General features: G+C 56.7%; 1 protein-coding gene and 1 long non-coding RNA gene across 2 annotated transcripts in view; one reads left to right on the top strand and one right to left on the bottom strand.

The window, feature by feature from the left end:
* The first annotated feature begins 2,645 nt into the window (after nt 1–2,645).
* CNIH3 (cornichon family AMPA receptor auxiliary protein 3) overlaps nt 2,646–16,382 on the top strand; it is a 104,145-nt gene continuing 90,408 nt past the window's right edge. Inside the window, exon 1 of the mRNA XM_025430711.3 lies at nt 2,646–2,846. Within this exon, the coding sequence (XP_025286496.1) occupies nt 2,766–2,846 (81 nt within the window). The 5' untranslated portion in view covers nt 2,646–2,765. The remainder of the gene's footprint in view (nt 2,847–16,382) is intronic.
* Nucleotides 7,501–13,196, bottom strand: LOC118355177 (uncharacterized). The gene is made up of 2 exons (XR_004817125.2): nt 12,988–13,196; nt 7,501–7,643 (listed from the first exon to the last, which is right to left on the bottom strand). It is a non-coding gene; the product is annotated as an uncharacterized LOC118355177 (long non-coding RNA).

Here is a 16,382-nt window from a genome sequence, read left to right as displayed (position 1 = left end):
ATTAGGCTTGGAATCTTGGGAGTCCCCCCAGGGCCCCCAACCACTAAATAACATTTGTTGAATTAGTAAACACTAATTCTGCGGTTCTTATTTACTGAGATTCTACTACTGATAACACAAGATAAAGCGGGGCTGGGGAAAGGTCGAGAAAGATGGAGGCTAAGGTATATTTGGAGCCTTGAAAGTCAGAGTGGTAGGATGATGGGTTCAATTGTTTTTGTTTGACATTTTATTTTGATGTAGACATTCTGATTCTGGTAACACTGAGCTAGATAATTCAGACCAACCCTCCCACTAAATACAATTTAAGAAGCTGAATAAAATCTAAAAACACTCTTCTTAAAAGCATCAAAGACTTAGCTTGAGAGTAAGGAATTACTGGGGCCATGTTTTGAGGGTGGACAGGATCCAGACTGGTGTGCCTAGCATTGGGGGCCAGTCTTGCCTTTCTGGGCCTTTGCTAATCTGGAGGAAGGGTAAGAGTCTGAGTTGGAGATTTAGCGCTTCATAGGGCTTGGGGCAAAAGCCAAAGTCCGAGGACCAGCAGGGCTTGGGACTTAATGACCACCTGCTTTGGCGGGGGATCTAGAAGGACCACTGGTGAATAAAAAGAACTGAGAAAACTAGCCCTGAAACAGACTGGTCACCCCAGAAAATCTCAATCCCTGAGTTTGGAGCAGGGCAATTCTAGAGTGCCAGAGTTTAGAGTTCCCAAACACCTGGTAAAAGATGTAGAAAATCCTCTTTAGAGAGAGAAAACATCATCTCAGTCCTCAAATTTCTGCAAAGAGCCTTAAAAAAAATGTTTTTTTTTTTTTTTTACAATAAAGACTTAGTGGACGTAGAAGGAGTGAGGGCTCTGCAAGCACGAACCAGCAGAAGCAAAAGACAATAGATCAAACCTGAAGGAACTCAAAATATTTGAACGATTATATCTTCCTGTGATATTTTCGTATTGTTTTGGTGCCACAAAACTTATATGGTATAATTACAACCTTAATGGCTGATATAGAGATGTGATTGCTATAAAATGAAAAGCAAAAAACAGAGCTCGGAAGCAGCCTGGTACCATGGTGCCAGTGGTGTCTAAGAGTGGCCAACTCTGGCGTCTGTTACATCCTTTTTCATTTCCGTATTTTTGTTGTTGTTGTTGTTTGTTTGTTTTTAAGGAGTATTTGTACTGGAAGACATCCAAGTAAGAGAGAAAGTGATAAAGAGTATAACCCAGAGTGGGGAGGATTTGCAGGTGCAAAATCTCCATGGTTGCCCAAGGTCCTCTGGTCAGAAGGGCATCCTACCTGGATGAATGCTCTATGGCTTCGATCTTGAAATCGTCGATAATTTCTAACAGGGAGCGCTACCAGGTCCTGACCCAGAGGCAATTAAATGCTGACCCTCTGTCAACAGCCGCCAGACTTCTCTATCTAGCTCCTGCACTCCGCACTGAGCAGCATGGAGTGTCCCAGGTGGAGGGGGGACGACCTCTGCAAGAATGCCGAGGCACGGAGGAGGGCCCCCTGGGCCAGGGGTGTGCAGAGCTCTCCCAGTCCTGTCCTGGCGCAGGGGACGGCCGGAATCGCAGGTGGGAGCCGCACAGGTGGCACCAGGGTCAGAACCATCGACAGCTGTTTATTTCGCGTGCGCTCTGAGACCCGCTCCCAAGACCCCGGAAAGACCGGACCCCCTTCCCCGCTCTACCCGAGATCCCTGACGCAGGAGGCATGGTGCGTTTCCAAGGCGCTGGGCCACTGGGGCAAAGCGGGCGCGTACAACCCTGCGGTTTACTGACCGCGCAGCCAGTGCTAGGCCTGGCGCCCCTTCCTGACTTCGGTTCCCATTTAACCCCGTGACATGGATTGGCGGTCCTCTTTCCCCAGTTTTCTCAGATAAGCAAACCGAGGTGTAAAAAGGTTAAGAGACTGGCGCGCCGGGGTCTGACTCCAAAAGCAGGTGCTCTGGACGGTCCACTGGCTTAACCCAGTACCGGAGCACGGGAGGGTCCGGCGGGGCGGCGAGGGCGGCGCAGGGGCAAGGCCGGGCCTCCAGGCGCCGCCGCGGTCCCCCTCCCCGCCCCCCGCAGCTCCCACCTCCGCCGACGCGCGAGCTCCCAGGCCCCGCCCGCCCGCCGCCCGCCGCCCGCCGCAGGTGTCCTGGGAGAGGCGGGCGCGCACAGCGCCGGCGCCCCCGCTGCAGCTCTGCCGGCGGGGAGCGCGCGCTCGCGGAGCGCCGGGGCCGAGGCGGCGGCTGCAGCAGCAGGTGGAGCGGCGGGCGCGGCTCCCGGCCTCGAACCTGCCGCCGCGCCGCCGGGCCGAGCCGTGCGCGCCGGGTCCAGCCTGGCTCCGGGGAGATCGGGTCCCCGCGCGGCGCCCCGGCCCCCCCGACCCCCGCAGGACTGTGCTCGCCGGCGGCGGCGGCGCTGGGGTCCGGGAGGAGCGGCCCTTCCCCGGGATCCTGGGCGCCGCCGCTCGTGGCGCGGGCCTCTCCGGCTGCACTCGGCGGCTGAGCTCCCCGCCCGTTGGTTTCCCCGATCTGGGGACGCTTCCCGCCGGCGACGCCCCAGCAGCTTGGCGGGGGTCGGCGGGCGGGGGCGGCGGGCGGCGGGCGGGCTGGCGTCCCGGCCGCCCCTGACCCTCGGGGCTCCCCTGCGGGCCTGCCTGCTCCCAGCCCCCCGCCCGGACCCGGACCCGGACCGGACCCCGCCGCGGAGCGAGTGCGGTCCTCGAGGGCGCGGCGTGTGGGCTGGGGCGCGCGGCCCACCGCTGGCCATGGCCTTCACTTTCGCCGCTTTCTGCTACATGCTCTCCCTGGTGCTGTGCGCCGCGCTCATCTTCTTCGCCATCTGGCACGTGAGTAAGCGGTACCGGCTTCTAACTCTTACTACCGCCCGGCCCACCCCTTCCCCGGTCTCTCTGAAGCGTCCCCGAGGCTCCGCGAGCGGCGCAGCTGCGGGCTGGACTCTGCCGGCCCCGTCCCGGGGGGGATGGTTGGCGGCATCGGAGCCGGGCTGCTGGCGGGGGCAGAGGGACAGCTGGCCCCGGCGCTGGGCCCGGCGCTGGTCCGGGTGCTGGTCCTGGTGCTGGTCCCGGTGCTTGCCCCGGTGCTGGTCCTGCCGCTGGTCCCGCCGCTGGTCCGGGCGCTGGTCCCGCCGCTGGTCCCGGTGCTGGTCCCGGCGCTGGTCCCGCCGCTGGTCCCGGTGCTGGTCCCGGTGCTGGCCCCGCCGCTGGTCCCGGCGCTGGTCCGGGCGCTGGTCCCGGTGCTGGTCCGGGCGCTGGTCCCGCCGCTGGTCCGGGCGCTGGTCCCGGTGCTGGTCCGGGTGCTGGTCCGGGTGCTGGTCCGGGTGCTGGTCCCGGTGCTTGCCCCGGTGCTGGTCCTGCCGCTGGTCCCGCCGCTGGTCCGGGTGCTGGTCCCGCCGCTGGTCCCGGTGCTGGTCCCGGCGCTGGTCCCGCCGCTGGTCCCGGTGCTGGTCCCGGTGCTGGTCCCGCCGCTGGTCCGGGCGCTGGTCCCGGTGCTGGTCCTGCCGCTGGTCCCGCCGCTGGTCCGGGCGCTGGTCCCGGTGCTGGTCCCGGTGCTGGTCCCGGCGCTGGTCCCGCCGCTGGTCCGGGCGCTGGTCCGGGTGCTGGTCCGGGTGCTGGTCCCGGTGCTTGCCCCGGTGCTGGTCCCGCCGCTGGTCCCGGCGCTGGTCCCGCCGCTGGTCCCGGTGCTGGTCCGGGTGCTGGTCCCGGCGCTTGCCCTGGTGCTGGTCCCGGCGCTGGTGCCGGCGCTGGTCCCGCCGCCGGTCCCGGCGCTGGTCCCGGCGCTGGTCCCGGTGCTGGTCCGGGTGCTGGTCCCGGCGCTTGCCCTGGTGCTGGTCCCGGCGCTGGTGCCGGCGCTGGTCCCCCTGCTGGTCCCCCTGCTGGTCCCCCTGCGGGGCCCGGGCGCACAGCGGCACGCCCACCAGCCCTGCGCCTCCTGCCCGCGGGAGCCGGGAGCCGCGCCTCTGTCGGCCCCGCAGTTAGTCAAGTAACTGTAACAACTAAACACTGAAAATGTCAGCTCTGTGGTGGGCTGCGGTTAGACACTTTTGGAGACAAAGCGGAGACATGATGGGAGCGCTGTGGAACAGGGTGCGAGGCAGGCCGCGAGGGGAGGGAGAGACCAGACACCGGGGTCACCTGTCCCGCGGAGAGAGGCCCTTGTGGGCGACCGGATTCCCAGTCCCCCGCTGCCCTCCAGGGCGCCCAGCCGCCCAGCGCCTGCAGGACCCCCCACCGGTAGCGGACTCCCCGCCCCGAGCGGCCCGCGCCCTCCGGGGTGGCTCCGGCTGGGGGCAGTGGAGGCGGGTCCTGGTTCTGCAGGTATGGGGAGGGTCTGGGACCTGGAGCTGTTGTACATAGTGGAGGGGGTGGCCGCAGTGCAAACACGGTGCACAGTTGGCAAGCCCAGCGCTCTCAGGGACCCCTGCCCTCGCCAGCCAGGAGCTGGTGGAGGAAGAATGGCTGAGGTGGAGAGTTCCAGAGGGAGCCCTCGGCGCAGCGTCCCCGCCCAGAGCGTCCTGGGCTATGGAGGGACCCTGGGTAAATTCCAGGAGACCCCTGTTCCGAGAGCCCTATAGAGCGTGCCCACAGGGGCAGAGGCCCAGAAAGCAGATGGAAAGCAGAGTTGCCGTGTGGATCGGATGCTGGTGTTCTGTAGGAGCGGTTTCTGGAGCGAGAGGGCTTATCTTAAGATAGAACTAAAGGTCCTCTTAGAGGCGCTCTGGGAGCCAGGAGAGGGTGCCTGGCAGCAGGCACGACGCTGGCTGGGCTGGCTGGGCTTCGTTCCACGTCCCCAAGTGAGAGCTGACCTGGGTGGTCCCCAGGCTTCCCCTTGTGTCTAGATGCTGCAAGTCTGTGAATCGGTCGGTTTAGAAATGGGGGCGGGTGGAGAAGGGATTCAGACACAGGAATTTCCTGGCTGATCAAAAATCTGGACAGTGAAAAGTGATACTTTTTTTACAGATTGCATATGGGATTTGCAGCCTCTCCTCCTCTGCCCCGGGATTCTGGGTATGATTCTGTCTGCGGAAAGGAGCCTAGGAGTTGTTGACAGTTGTTAAGGGAGAAGGAAACTTTACCAAATTTAGAAAAAATAGGGGTGCAGGACAGATCACACCCAAACAGGACAGCACATACCTGCTCATGTGTTTCAAAGGAGCTTTCTGTGTTTCCCCAGATTTGGGGAGTTATTTGCATTCTAGAAGGCTAATGACTCCCTTTTTCAGAAATACTTTGCTTGCTGTTTCTTTATGTTCTCGTGTTGGCCAGAGGGTGGCAGGTACCAGAGAGCTCCACCAAACCATCAGCACTGGGGTTCTCTGAACAGGCCCCTGGAGCAGAGCAGGTAACCAGCAAGAATAATTTCCTCTCACTCAGGGGAAGATAATAAATAATTCAGGAGCAGGGTAATTAAATGGACGGCATGTGCATCTGGTTGACTAATAGATTCCTGAATCAAAGCTGGCTGCTGGGGTGATCCCCTGTTGGCGTCCCCTAGGAGTTCCCAGCCCACACCCCTGTGTCCAGGGGGTAGTCGGATGCCACCAGGTCCTGACCCGGTTCCCAGTTGGGAGGGGGGGCAAGATGCCAGTTTCTAATAATAAAAAGAACAGCTCTTTGAATTCAGATTACAACGAGTGTTGCCAAGTCTCCAGCCTCTTGTTCTTTCCTGCGTCTTTTCCTTCTCCCTGTCTCGGAATCAAACAGCCTAAAGCCTCCCCACGTTGATTTGGCTCTTGAACGTTGAAAAGGGGAATCAATGCACATGTTGTATGTGTGGGTGTTGCGCATTCAGTGGTAATGACTTCCACAGAAATTTAGGAGAGCTGGTTCTACGTTAGGCTGTGTGTTTGCTTTCTTTCTGGCTTCTTATCTTTCTTATATATTTTTTGATCTGATAAGCCATATCGATTGCTTAGCATATGTTAACATCCCCGGGAGTGGATTGGGCACTTAGCAATACCCTCCAGTTAGAAAGCTGGCTCTGTTGCCGTTTTGCTGGTTCTGTTGTCCTTTTCTTACTCAATGGTACACACCTTCTTGGTGGTGATACTACTAGCTACTACCTACTGAGCGTGCACAGCAGGCCAGTTCTAGGCACTTCGGAGGACCTGTCAGATGCTCACTTCCCCCGGAGGCCCCGGGAGAAAGGGTGGATGTGGCCATAAGCACATTGCTTTCAAGTCTCATGTTTTACTTGGAAAATTTATTTGCATCTGTTTTCAAATGAAAACATTTTGAATTACCGATTAATTTTATATCAGCCACCATTTGCCACATTTGGAACATGCAGAATAAACGTGAGGGTTTGTTTTTTGCTTGGGGTGTGTGTGTGTGTGTGTGTGTGTGTGTGTGGCTTTGCATGCCTTCAGGCACATGGCCTTACTGCCCTAGCCATCCTTCACTCCTCACCGATGACGTTTTTACAGATTGGGGAACTGTGGATCAGAGAGGCTATGAAACTTGCTTGAGGTTTCACAGCCGCGTGTGCTGGAGCTGGGATTTGAACTGAGTGAGCCTGGTGTGGCCATGTCTTCTTTCTAAATCTACTTACTATTTTGGCTTGTTTAATTTTGATAATAGTAGATAATGTTTTTATGCAGAGGATTATCTTTCTCCATATAAATAAAATATTTTGGGCTGGAATTTCTGATTGGAGTTATAACAACAAAGACCTCTAACATACTACCTATACTTTTTAAAAAGAGGAGATTCTATTTCATTATTTATTTTTCAATTTTATTTTAAAGATTTTATTTATTTGAGAGAGAGAGAGAGAGAGAATGAGTGGGGGGAGGAGCAGAGAAGATGCATGCTCCCTGGCTGAGCAGGGACCCCTGGTGTGGTGTTTGATCCCAGGACCCTGAGATCGTGACCTGAACCAAAGCAGATGCTTAACTGACTGAACCACGCAGGCACCTCTATTTTATTCTTTAAAAAAATTAGGTTTTTTGCTTCTAAAATGATACAGGTTCCTTGCTGAAAAATTTGAAAATTTTTCGGACATATATGGAAAAAAAATCACCATTAATCACATCCTCCAGAAATGATTTGTTTCTTTTTCCAACACCATGTATTTGTATATTTTTAAAAATTGCATATGGATGTTTAGAAGGGAAAAAGGTGTTCCAAAGAGCTTCAGATGTGCAGTGATTTCTATTTCCAGCCAATATGAAATGAACAGTGTTTACTGGCAAGAACGCTCTCAGCCCCAGCTTGGTCGGGCCTTTTGCAGGCCTTTTGCAGACTGTCACATTTATATAAATACAGATGAAACCATTCTTTGAAAAGATCAAAGATTCATTTCAGGTTTTTAGCTTTCAAAGTTTTTTGTTTGTTTGTTTGTTTGTTTGTTTGTTTTAATACCTAGAGTCACTTTTAAGACCTGTGAGATCTGACAACATACGAGTAAGATGAGTTCCTGATTGTATGTCTTTGGACGCATAGCGGTGCCGTGTGCTGCGGGAGGACTAGATGGGCCCCGACAGATGATGCGACACATATTTATTTACAGAGAGGCAGTTTTGCTGGGCAGGATGTCGTCCTGGCTGAGCTTCACCGCCAGCTCCAGCCTGTCACAGATCCCACCCTGGGGACCTTGGGGACCTCTCAGTTCCTCTGGTCATCCATCTGGAAAGAAAACATAGTTAATGTGAGACGCTGGGCTGCCTGGGGTTGACACCAACCCATCTTCGGAAGACCCTGATCCATGGACAGTCTGCTCAGCAGACAGCACTGAGCTGTCAGCTATGCTTGGTCTACACTGTTCCTTCCATCTGGGACACCCTGTCCCCACTGGCATCCCCATGTCCAATGTGGCGTCTGCAGCTGCGGCCTTCGGGTGCCCCCGCCTTCTGCACCCTCCGTGGCTCGTGTGGAAGGAAGCTCTGTGAGAGCAGCCACCTTTTTAGGTCATTTCTCCAGAGCTGGGGATGGTGCTTGTACAGGGGCTCAGTAAATGCTTGGAGGATACTTTCTTGTTCCCTTTTGGCTTGACATGCTTCTGGCTAACATGGTAACTCATGTCTGATTTGGCTTCTGGCTACTTCCCAGGGACAGCTCCCTGGGTGTTTAGGGCATGATTGTTTCTGCTGTACTGGCACCTGTTGCTATTACAAGAAGGCTGGCCATTACCAGGGCTGTGGGGCCCACCTCGATGATGCTGGAGCTGGCTCTCCTGCAGGGGTACAGCCTGGGGACAAGTGCCAGCTGTTCCCAGAGACCATGCCTCCTGCAAGTCATGATGTCAGGCCACCTGGCTGGCGCTGGCGCTCAGTTCTTGGCTGGCGGTCTCCCAGGATGACCCCTGCAGGGGGCAGCTTCGAGGGCATGGCATTTCCACCATGGTCCTGCAGGAGAGCAGACTGAGGATGTGGAATTCAGGGCTCCTGTACAGCAAGCAGGCACCGGCCCCCACCCGCTGCCTGGTGAGGCTCTGGGCCTGCTTGGGGTAGGATGCTGCGGGGCCACCATGATATTTGGCTTTGGCATTAGAATGCCTGAAGGAACTGTAAAGGCAGAGACCGGTACGAAGCCTCTGCCAGGCAATGGCAGCAGCTACCTGTACCGCCCAGGGGGGCAGAGTCCCTTCCTGAATCACGGGGCCTAGAACCTCTCTTGACTTGCATCCAGAACCCCCACCCTGCCCGTGGCTCTGCACAGGGTCTCCTCTGCACTTGCTTTCTGCTACCCTCCCTCCCAGTAGGTCTGTAAACCAGTTCCCCTGGTGCCCCGCTCTCCTAGAAATGTGCTGGTGGGTAGCGCCCTTGCCAGCTGTACCTGGGCTGTTGTCTGCCTCCTGTTGGCCACTCCCTGGGGGTCCTGCCAGGGCCTGGCTCTGTCATAGTCATACGCCCCCTCTGGATCTCCCCCCTTTCTGGGGTGAAGGATAGGGCTCTCGTGCATCCTGCTGCCCCCGGTCATGACCCCGTGTTCCACCCTGTGCCACCTGACCCCCCATCGACCTCCAGCCGCCTCTCACCACTGCTCTGAGTCCCTTTTCCCCACGGTCCCCTGGGGACCCACTGGCCCCTGGCTGCTGCCTTCCTGGTTCAGGGCTGCTGGAGCCAGCGAGTCTGGGCTCAGCCTTTGCAGGCCTCAGTTCCATCCCCTGACCCCCCAGCATGATCCGGCTGGTTCTTTCAGCTCTGTTGATACTGTTCCAGATCTCTGGCATTTCCCCAGAGTCCCCGGGGCCCCCTACCCTCTCAGACTTCACTGCCAGCTGACAGAGAAGGTAGAGTTATTGGCAGGGACACCTGGGCACCCTGGCCATCTCTGAGCTTCACATTCCACCAGCACACTTCCCCTTCCTCCTCAGACTCAGAATCTCCTGTGGGCTCCCCAGGGACGTCGCCCATCCTTGCCCCTGTGTGCTCAGCCACCGCCTCTGCTGGTCTGTCCCTGCTGTCTCTGAGCCCGTGGGCCAGCTGCTTTGTTCTGGGCCCTCCCCAGGCCGCCGGCCTCTTCCTTCGCAGATTGACTTGTTCGCTTCCCTGTTCGTTCCCTCTTTTATTCTTGTAGCAAATGTTCAGAAAAGGACCAAGACTGAAAAGCCTCCTGCTCCCATCATCCAGAATCAGCAAATGTTAGCATTTTGCCACTTTGGTTCCTTATCTGCCTTACTTCAGTCAGTGTTTCCTCGTGGGTTCAGGCCTAGAGCCTCCCTTCTTGGCCCTGCTCCAGTGGCCTGACTTCCAGTGCCATTCAGGGCTTAGCCGAGGCCTGTCCATGACCTCCAGGCTCTGGGCCATGCCCTCCTTGTGGCTGCTCTCACGGTTTCTATGTTCCTCCCTGTCTCTTCTTCCTGCCCTGCCTTCACTTACCTGAAGCTGCCCTGTCCCAAAGGGCTGTACCCCCAACCCTGTAGACCTTGTATGGGGCTGCCTGCCCTACCCCTGGGTCCTGCTGTCCTCACCACCATGGGACCTGCCCACGGTGCTGCAGTCTTTTCTCGGACTGTGAGCGCTTCCAGGGCAGGAATGCCACCCTCATTTGTAGCCTCAGTGTGTCACTGTGGCCAGAGTCCAGTGAGTATAGAAAACACACATCTAGGATCTGGGCAATCGACTAGACCACCCAAGACCCACACAGACTCTTGCTCAGTGGATGGTTTCCCTGGCTTAGCTGGTTACAGCAGTCACCTGGGTGCTTATTAAAAATGCACGTTCCTGGGCTCCACTGGAGGCCTGAGGAGCCCTGCCTGGGCATTAGGAGCATGTCCAAGCTCAGGCTCCCACCCCTGGGGTTGGGGAGATGTTTGACAGGGCACATGAGTCTGGGTGCAGGTGAGGCACGCCGCCCTGGTCTGTGGTTCTGCGCAGCAGAGGTCTGGGAGAGGCTGCTGTCTGAAGTCTGACGGGCGATGCAGGTGTCTGATTTATGCTTGGAGACAGCAGCCCCACCTGTGGGCAGTGGGATGCTCAGGGATGGTTGTGAAATGCACCATCCTCCCATCCTGTGATGCCCAATGGCAGACAGCCCCCCTGGGGCTCAGATAAGTCCAGCCTGAAGTCCCGGCCTGACATCTTCGCTGATCGGGTTCCTTCTGTGTTGCTCCTCCTCTGGCGGAGGGATGGTTCTCAGAAGGGACGGGGGGTTGTGTCCGTGCAGAGAAGGGCTGCATCGTTGCTGGTATGGCACCAAGGTCGAACGGCAGGTGCGCACCCAGATCTGCAGGGTTGGAGGTAGTTACTGTTGGAGACCTTTCGCAGGACCTCTACGTCTCAACACGGCGAGCCAGGCCTTGCCGGGACTGCTTTTCGTGGCTCCTGGACTCTGATTAATTCCCATAAAGGTTACGGAAAGCTCCATGTGCGCAATTATATCCTGAATTGGTCTCTGAATACCAATCTGGAACCAAACAACGAGGCTGGCAAATATTTTTAATTTGACACAGAAGAGGCAAGCATGAGACATTCTCATGTGCTAAAATAAAGCCTGAACAAAAAACGCTAAAAAAGATACGTAAATGAAGATTAAGCTGCTAGACTCCAGTGAAGCTGCCGACTTTTCTGGGGGCACAGGGTCCTGGGCGTTAGGATGTTTACAGGGGCACCCTGCCGAGGGCACGGGGTTGAAGACTGGGGTCGGCTCACAGGATGGCTCCATGTGGGTTGGCTGCTGGAGGCTGTTCCAGGGCAGCGTGTCCTCACCTCTGAGGTCAGTGTCCATTTCATGCCCCCACCCCTTGGTGTTCAGATATGTGTGTTCACTCTTTCTCCCTCACGGATCTAAGTTCTGCATGTTCTTCACCCTGCGGCCCCTGTCTTGACCATGGTCAAGCCTGCTCACTGGCTCACTGCCGCCGCCCAGGAAAGCATGTGTGGCTCCTCAGCCCCTGTTCACACGCGCCCCTGAGTCAGTGCACACCTCGGGCTGCACAGCTCAGCTGTCGATGATGTAGTTGCTGTTGGAGGCAGGCGCTGTTGTCCCCGTTACGCATTCGTGGAACCTGGGAGGACACGAACAGGTGCGGAGTGCAGCTGTGGTTGGTGGCTCTGACTGGTCACGAGGTCTGACAGTCACCTCTTTGTAGCCTCGTTTGGGTTGTGAATCTGGAAGTCCCCTCAAAGAAGAGGGAGCCTGTGGCTTTGGGGACCGTGGTGACTGGCTCCCAGGGAATTCGTGGGTGCCATGTGCTCTGGCCCAGCCCCATCTGCTCCCAGACAGGTGGACACAGCACAGTCCCAGGGACTCACCAGCAGCCAGAGGGGCATACCAGCCGGGGATGTCTCACCGTCCAGGGCTCAGCATCACAGGCCTGGCCACCTTGTCTGCTGGAGCTCTGAGAACTGGGCCTCCCATCACTGCCTGAGCCTCTGCCGTGTGGGCACAGAGGGGACGGGCTCTCTGGTCTTCATTTACCCCGAACTGGTGCAGGTGCCCATTGGGGGTATGGAGCCCGACAGGGTAGACCAGTCCCATCCTCTTGTAACCATCTGACCCAGACCCAGACTCAGGCCGCCTTGTACAGACACCCAGGTTTCTCTGGTTCTGGACTGTGTCAGCCTCGCTACCTGAGCAGGAGAGGGACCTCACCTGGCCTGTTTCTACTTGAGGCTCTGCCTGATGCCCCTCGTGTTTTAACTGTAATTTTTTAAAAAAGGTTTTATTTAAAAAATTCTTGAGAGACACACAGAGAGAGGCAGAGACATAGGTAGAGGGAGAAGCAGACTCTCTGCGCGGAGCCTGATGTGGGACTTGATCCCAGGACCCCAGGATCACACCCTGAGCCAAAGGCAGACGCTCAACCACTGAGCCACCCAGGCATCCCATCTGTCATTTTTTTTTTTTATTGTAGTAGAATATATGTCACCTAAAATTTACTGTTTTCCAACCATTTTTAAGTGTATGCTTCAGTGGCATTACACTCATGTTGCGGTGCTGCCACCCCCACCGTCCACTTCCAGAATCTTCTCACCCTCCCACACTGAAACTCTGTCCCCATGAAACACTGGCCGCCGCCTCCCCCAGCCTGGCTCCACCATCCTACTTCCCGTCTCTGGGAACCTGGCTGCTCTGTGCACCTTCCAGAGTGAGTCTTGGCTGTCCCCTGGGTCTGGACACTTCACTGAGCTCAGTGATTCCTCCCTGTGGCACCTAAGCAGGTGCCAACCTCGTGACCTGCTCGGGTTGGAGAGTGTTCCATTGCATGTATAATCCGTGTTTCTCCCTTAGCTGGGTCCACCATGTGCTGTCCCTGTGAAAACTGGCGTGTAGGGGTCCCTGATGCCCTGTCTCTCCCCCTGCCCCCGACCCCGTTCCCGTGCATTCCCAGAAGCGGAAATGCGGGGAATTCTATGTTTGCTGTCTGTGGTTCCTCTACTTTCACAGGCATGACCTCTGGGTCCTCAGCGCCAGCTCTGTGCTCTGCCTTGACCTCTGTCCCCACTGGTGACCACTCTCGGCCCTCCTTCAGGATGGACCACGGCAGTGCCGCAAGCATCCTGGTTGTCCTTGTGGGCTTACCTACCTGGTCTGCTTTTCCGGGGTCCTCACGTCTTTTAGGCGAGTCAGGTAGTCATAGCCTATTTTTTCAAATCCCAGCTGTCAAGAGTTGTAAAAGGCTCCTGTGCAGGGTTTACTGGACACTGCTCGTGGCTTTGCCAGGGAAAGGATTCCATCAGAAACAGGTAACAGGTCTGAGAATTGGGGAGTGCTCCTGAGTGAGAAGCCAAGGGATCTCACGAAAGGATTGTTGTTCAATCAAACATTTGCTTTTCCAAACTCACGTGGGCAGAGGCCCAGAGGCTGGCACTGCCCTGGTGGCTGGTGGGGACAGGACCGGGTGGTCACCTGCACCAGGAGGAGCCAGGGACAAGGAGGCTGTCAGCCTACAGGGCGATTCACAGGATGGCTTCATTCTCTAGCTCTTTGGAGCTGCCTTAAGTCACAAAAGTAGTTTTTAAAAAAAACAAACCAGATGTGTAAACTGTGCGATTGCCCTCTGTCTGTGTCTCTCACACATGCGCACAGTTACCAACACAAGAACAATCTGTGGCAGAGAGAACCCCACACCTTCCTGGCCAGACACGTGGGGAGGATGGATTTGTTTTCTCTGTCCCCCCGGGGTCAGGGTTGGTGGCGGGTGTGGGAGGCGGGGAGTGCCCATGTGCCCATTTGCCATCAGCACGGTTTGGGGCAGTTGTCACAGGTGCACCCAGCTGTTGTCTGCCTCTCCACGCCCAGAGGCTGGCGGCCGAGAGCCTGGGCCTGGTCTGCGTGCAGGTGGTCAGTACCCGGAGCTACCCGCGGCGGGGGCGGCTTGGTGCCATGCCGCCAGAATGGACTCTAACGAGTCCTTTGCAGTGTCTGTAAAAGCTGCAGGTGTGTGCGTTTCTGGGTGAATGACGCCCTGGCCTCCTGTCTTCCTACATCGGGAGGAACTGTGGGCCTGGACACCACGAGTCCACATTCCGCCCCTCTCCCTCCAGGGACATGTTCTGTCCAGGATTTGGCCACCTGACACCCAAAGCTCAGCTGCCTTCTGCTGCCTGCAGGTGTGCCGTGGCTGGTGCGTCCCTGGCATCAGGGGCTGCCAGGCCTTGACCACTCTCTCTCTCCTTCCTCCTTCCTTCTTCCCTTCCTCCTCTCTTGCTTTTGACCTCCTTTTGTTCCTTCTTCTTGGCACGTATCCTAGATCTGCCAGAGGCTGCACAATACTCCTTAGCCCAGCTGGAGGGCCCCGGGGCTGGGATGTTAGCTGATGCCACCTCCCTCCCCCATGGCGAGGAGAACTTGGGGCTGACATTCCCAGGGCCTCAGCCTTAGGTACCTGTGCTGTTGGCGCCTTCGTGGGGTCCGTTTGGACAATGGGATACAGCTTTCCCGCTGGGAAAATGCAGGGGAGGGAAGTGGAATCTTGGAGCTGACTTCCTTTTTTTTTTTTTTTTTTTGTATTGGCAACTGATTCATGAACCCTAAAAAAAGAGCCGATAGCAACATAGCCAGCTAGCTATAGCAGCCCAGATGGTCCCCTATATAATAGAGACATTTGTCTCTTGCATAAAAAAAATATTTAAATGTGTTCTGTGAGCTTATTGAGAAAAGGAATTCGCAACTGCAGGGGTTGCGGGCCTGGAGACAGCCCAGCGATTCCAGCCCTGCAGAAGGCAGAGCTTAGGAAGCGGGAACTGGAGCTGTGAGGCCGGACGGGACGGGAACCCTGAGCACGCGAGCAGGAGTGGCTCCAGGGTGCCCCACGGCGTCACCTGCCCCTTGGGGAGGCTGCCGGCGGGGGACCGGACGTGCGCATGGACACCGAGCCCCACTGCCCGAGGCACTGCCAGCTGGGGAGGCTTCGGGCAGCTGTAGGCAGACCAGGGCCAGAGAGAACACGTTTGTGCCAACTGTTTCTCAGTTCTGCTCTGAACAGATAGATGCCACTTCCCTTCCCCTTCCGTCCTGTATGTTCGCTGGGAAACGGTGCAGGACCCCCGAATCCCATGGGCCTGCCTGAAACCTGACAGAGCTTTCTTTCTTTCTTTTTTTTTTTCTTCAAAGATTTATTTATTTATTTATTTATTTATTTATTTATTTATTTATTTATTTATATATTTATTTATGATAGACACACAGAGAGAGGCAGAGACACAGGAGGAGAGAGAAGCAGGCTCCATGCTGGGAGCCCGACGTGGGACTCGATCCCAGGACTCCAGGATCGCGCCCTGGGCCAAAGGCAGGCACTAAACCGCTGAGCCACTCAGGGATCCCCTGACAGAGCTTTCATTGTCCTCGCTGTCACCGGCCCTGGGCAGGCCCCGGGGCGGGGGTCCTGGTGGTGGAGGGGCTTCTGCTGACACCAGCCACTTAGCGAGGAGGGAGGGCCTGGGGATGGCCCCAGTGTGGGAGCAGGCAGTGGTGCCAGGTGGGGGGCGGCCTCCTGGCGCCTGCAGAAGCACTGTCTGGAACTGGGGGTCGAGTGAGCCACGGCGGCACCTTGAGCCCCTGCGGCATTCCTGGAGCGTGACTTAACCCCGGGATGATTGTTCTTGGAGGTTCTAGAGAGAGTGCGAGGATTGAGCGGAGGCCAATAGAGCATATGTGCTGAGCACAGAGAAACGGGTTCTGTCCCGACACCCTTTTCCCTCATTGCCTGGTAGCTTTAGACCCAAAAGTCATGCCCTGGAAGAGGGGCTGGCGCTGTTGCTACATGGCACTCTCCCACAAACTGCTCTGTGGTGTAGAGTCCCTGTACCTCCCTGGGCCGCGTGCACGTGTGTGCACGGGTATGTGTGTGTGCGCACATGTGTGTGGGTGTGTGTGAGCGTGTGCATGTGTGGGCATGTGTGAGCGTGGGCATGCACTGGTACATGTGTGTGTGCACATGCGAGTGTGTGCACACATGTGTGAGCATGTGCATGAATGCATGGGTGCACATATGTGTGCCTGTGTGCATGTATGTGTAAAGTGAAGGCACTGAACACAGTGGTCTCTGGGGTCCTAACCAGTTGTGGAATTCTGTGGCTCTTCCCCTGTTTGCTGCGTGCATCTTGTTCCTTTCCTGCTCTCCATCTGTGACCCTCCATGTATCTGCTGAGGTTCTAGAGATCGGTCCTGACCACCTTCATCCACAAAGGGATTTCTGGGGAGAGGAGTGGAGTGCTCACACAGTGCACAGCAGGTCTGGAACACAAGACCTGACATGCAGAGTAACCTGGATTTAGGTCCCTGGCCCTCTTCCTTCTGTCCTTGAATTCCTGCTTCTGAGGACGGAGAGTCTTCTAGGCTCAGTGTGGGTTGTGCTCCTGTTGGCCACACTGAGTGGTGAGTAGAAGTGTTCTGGGGTCTCCGGCTCCTGGATTTATCTTCCCCCTGGGACTGCGGTCAGAGGGGCGAGGTGTTTCTCCAGATGAAATCAGACCCATG

Source organism: Canis lupus, chromosome 7 (genome assembly GCF_003254725.2).
Source record: "Canis lupus dingo isolate Sandy chromosome 7, ASM325472v2, whole genome shotgun sequence".
Classification (NCBI taxonomy): Eukaryota; Metazoa; Chordata; class Mammalia; order Carnivora; family Canidae; genus Canis; species Canis lupus.
Note: the sequence above shows the minus strand (reverse complement) of the source record. Positions and strands in the feature narration are given on the sequence as shown.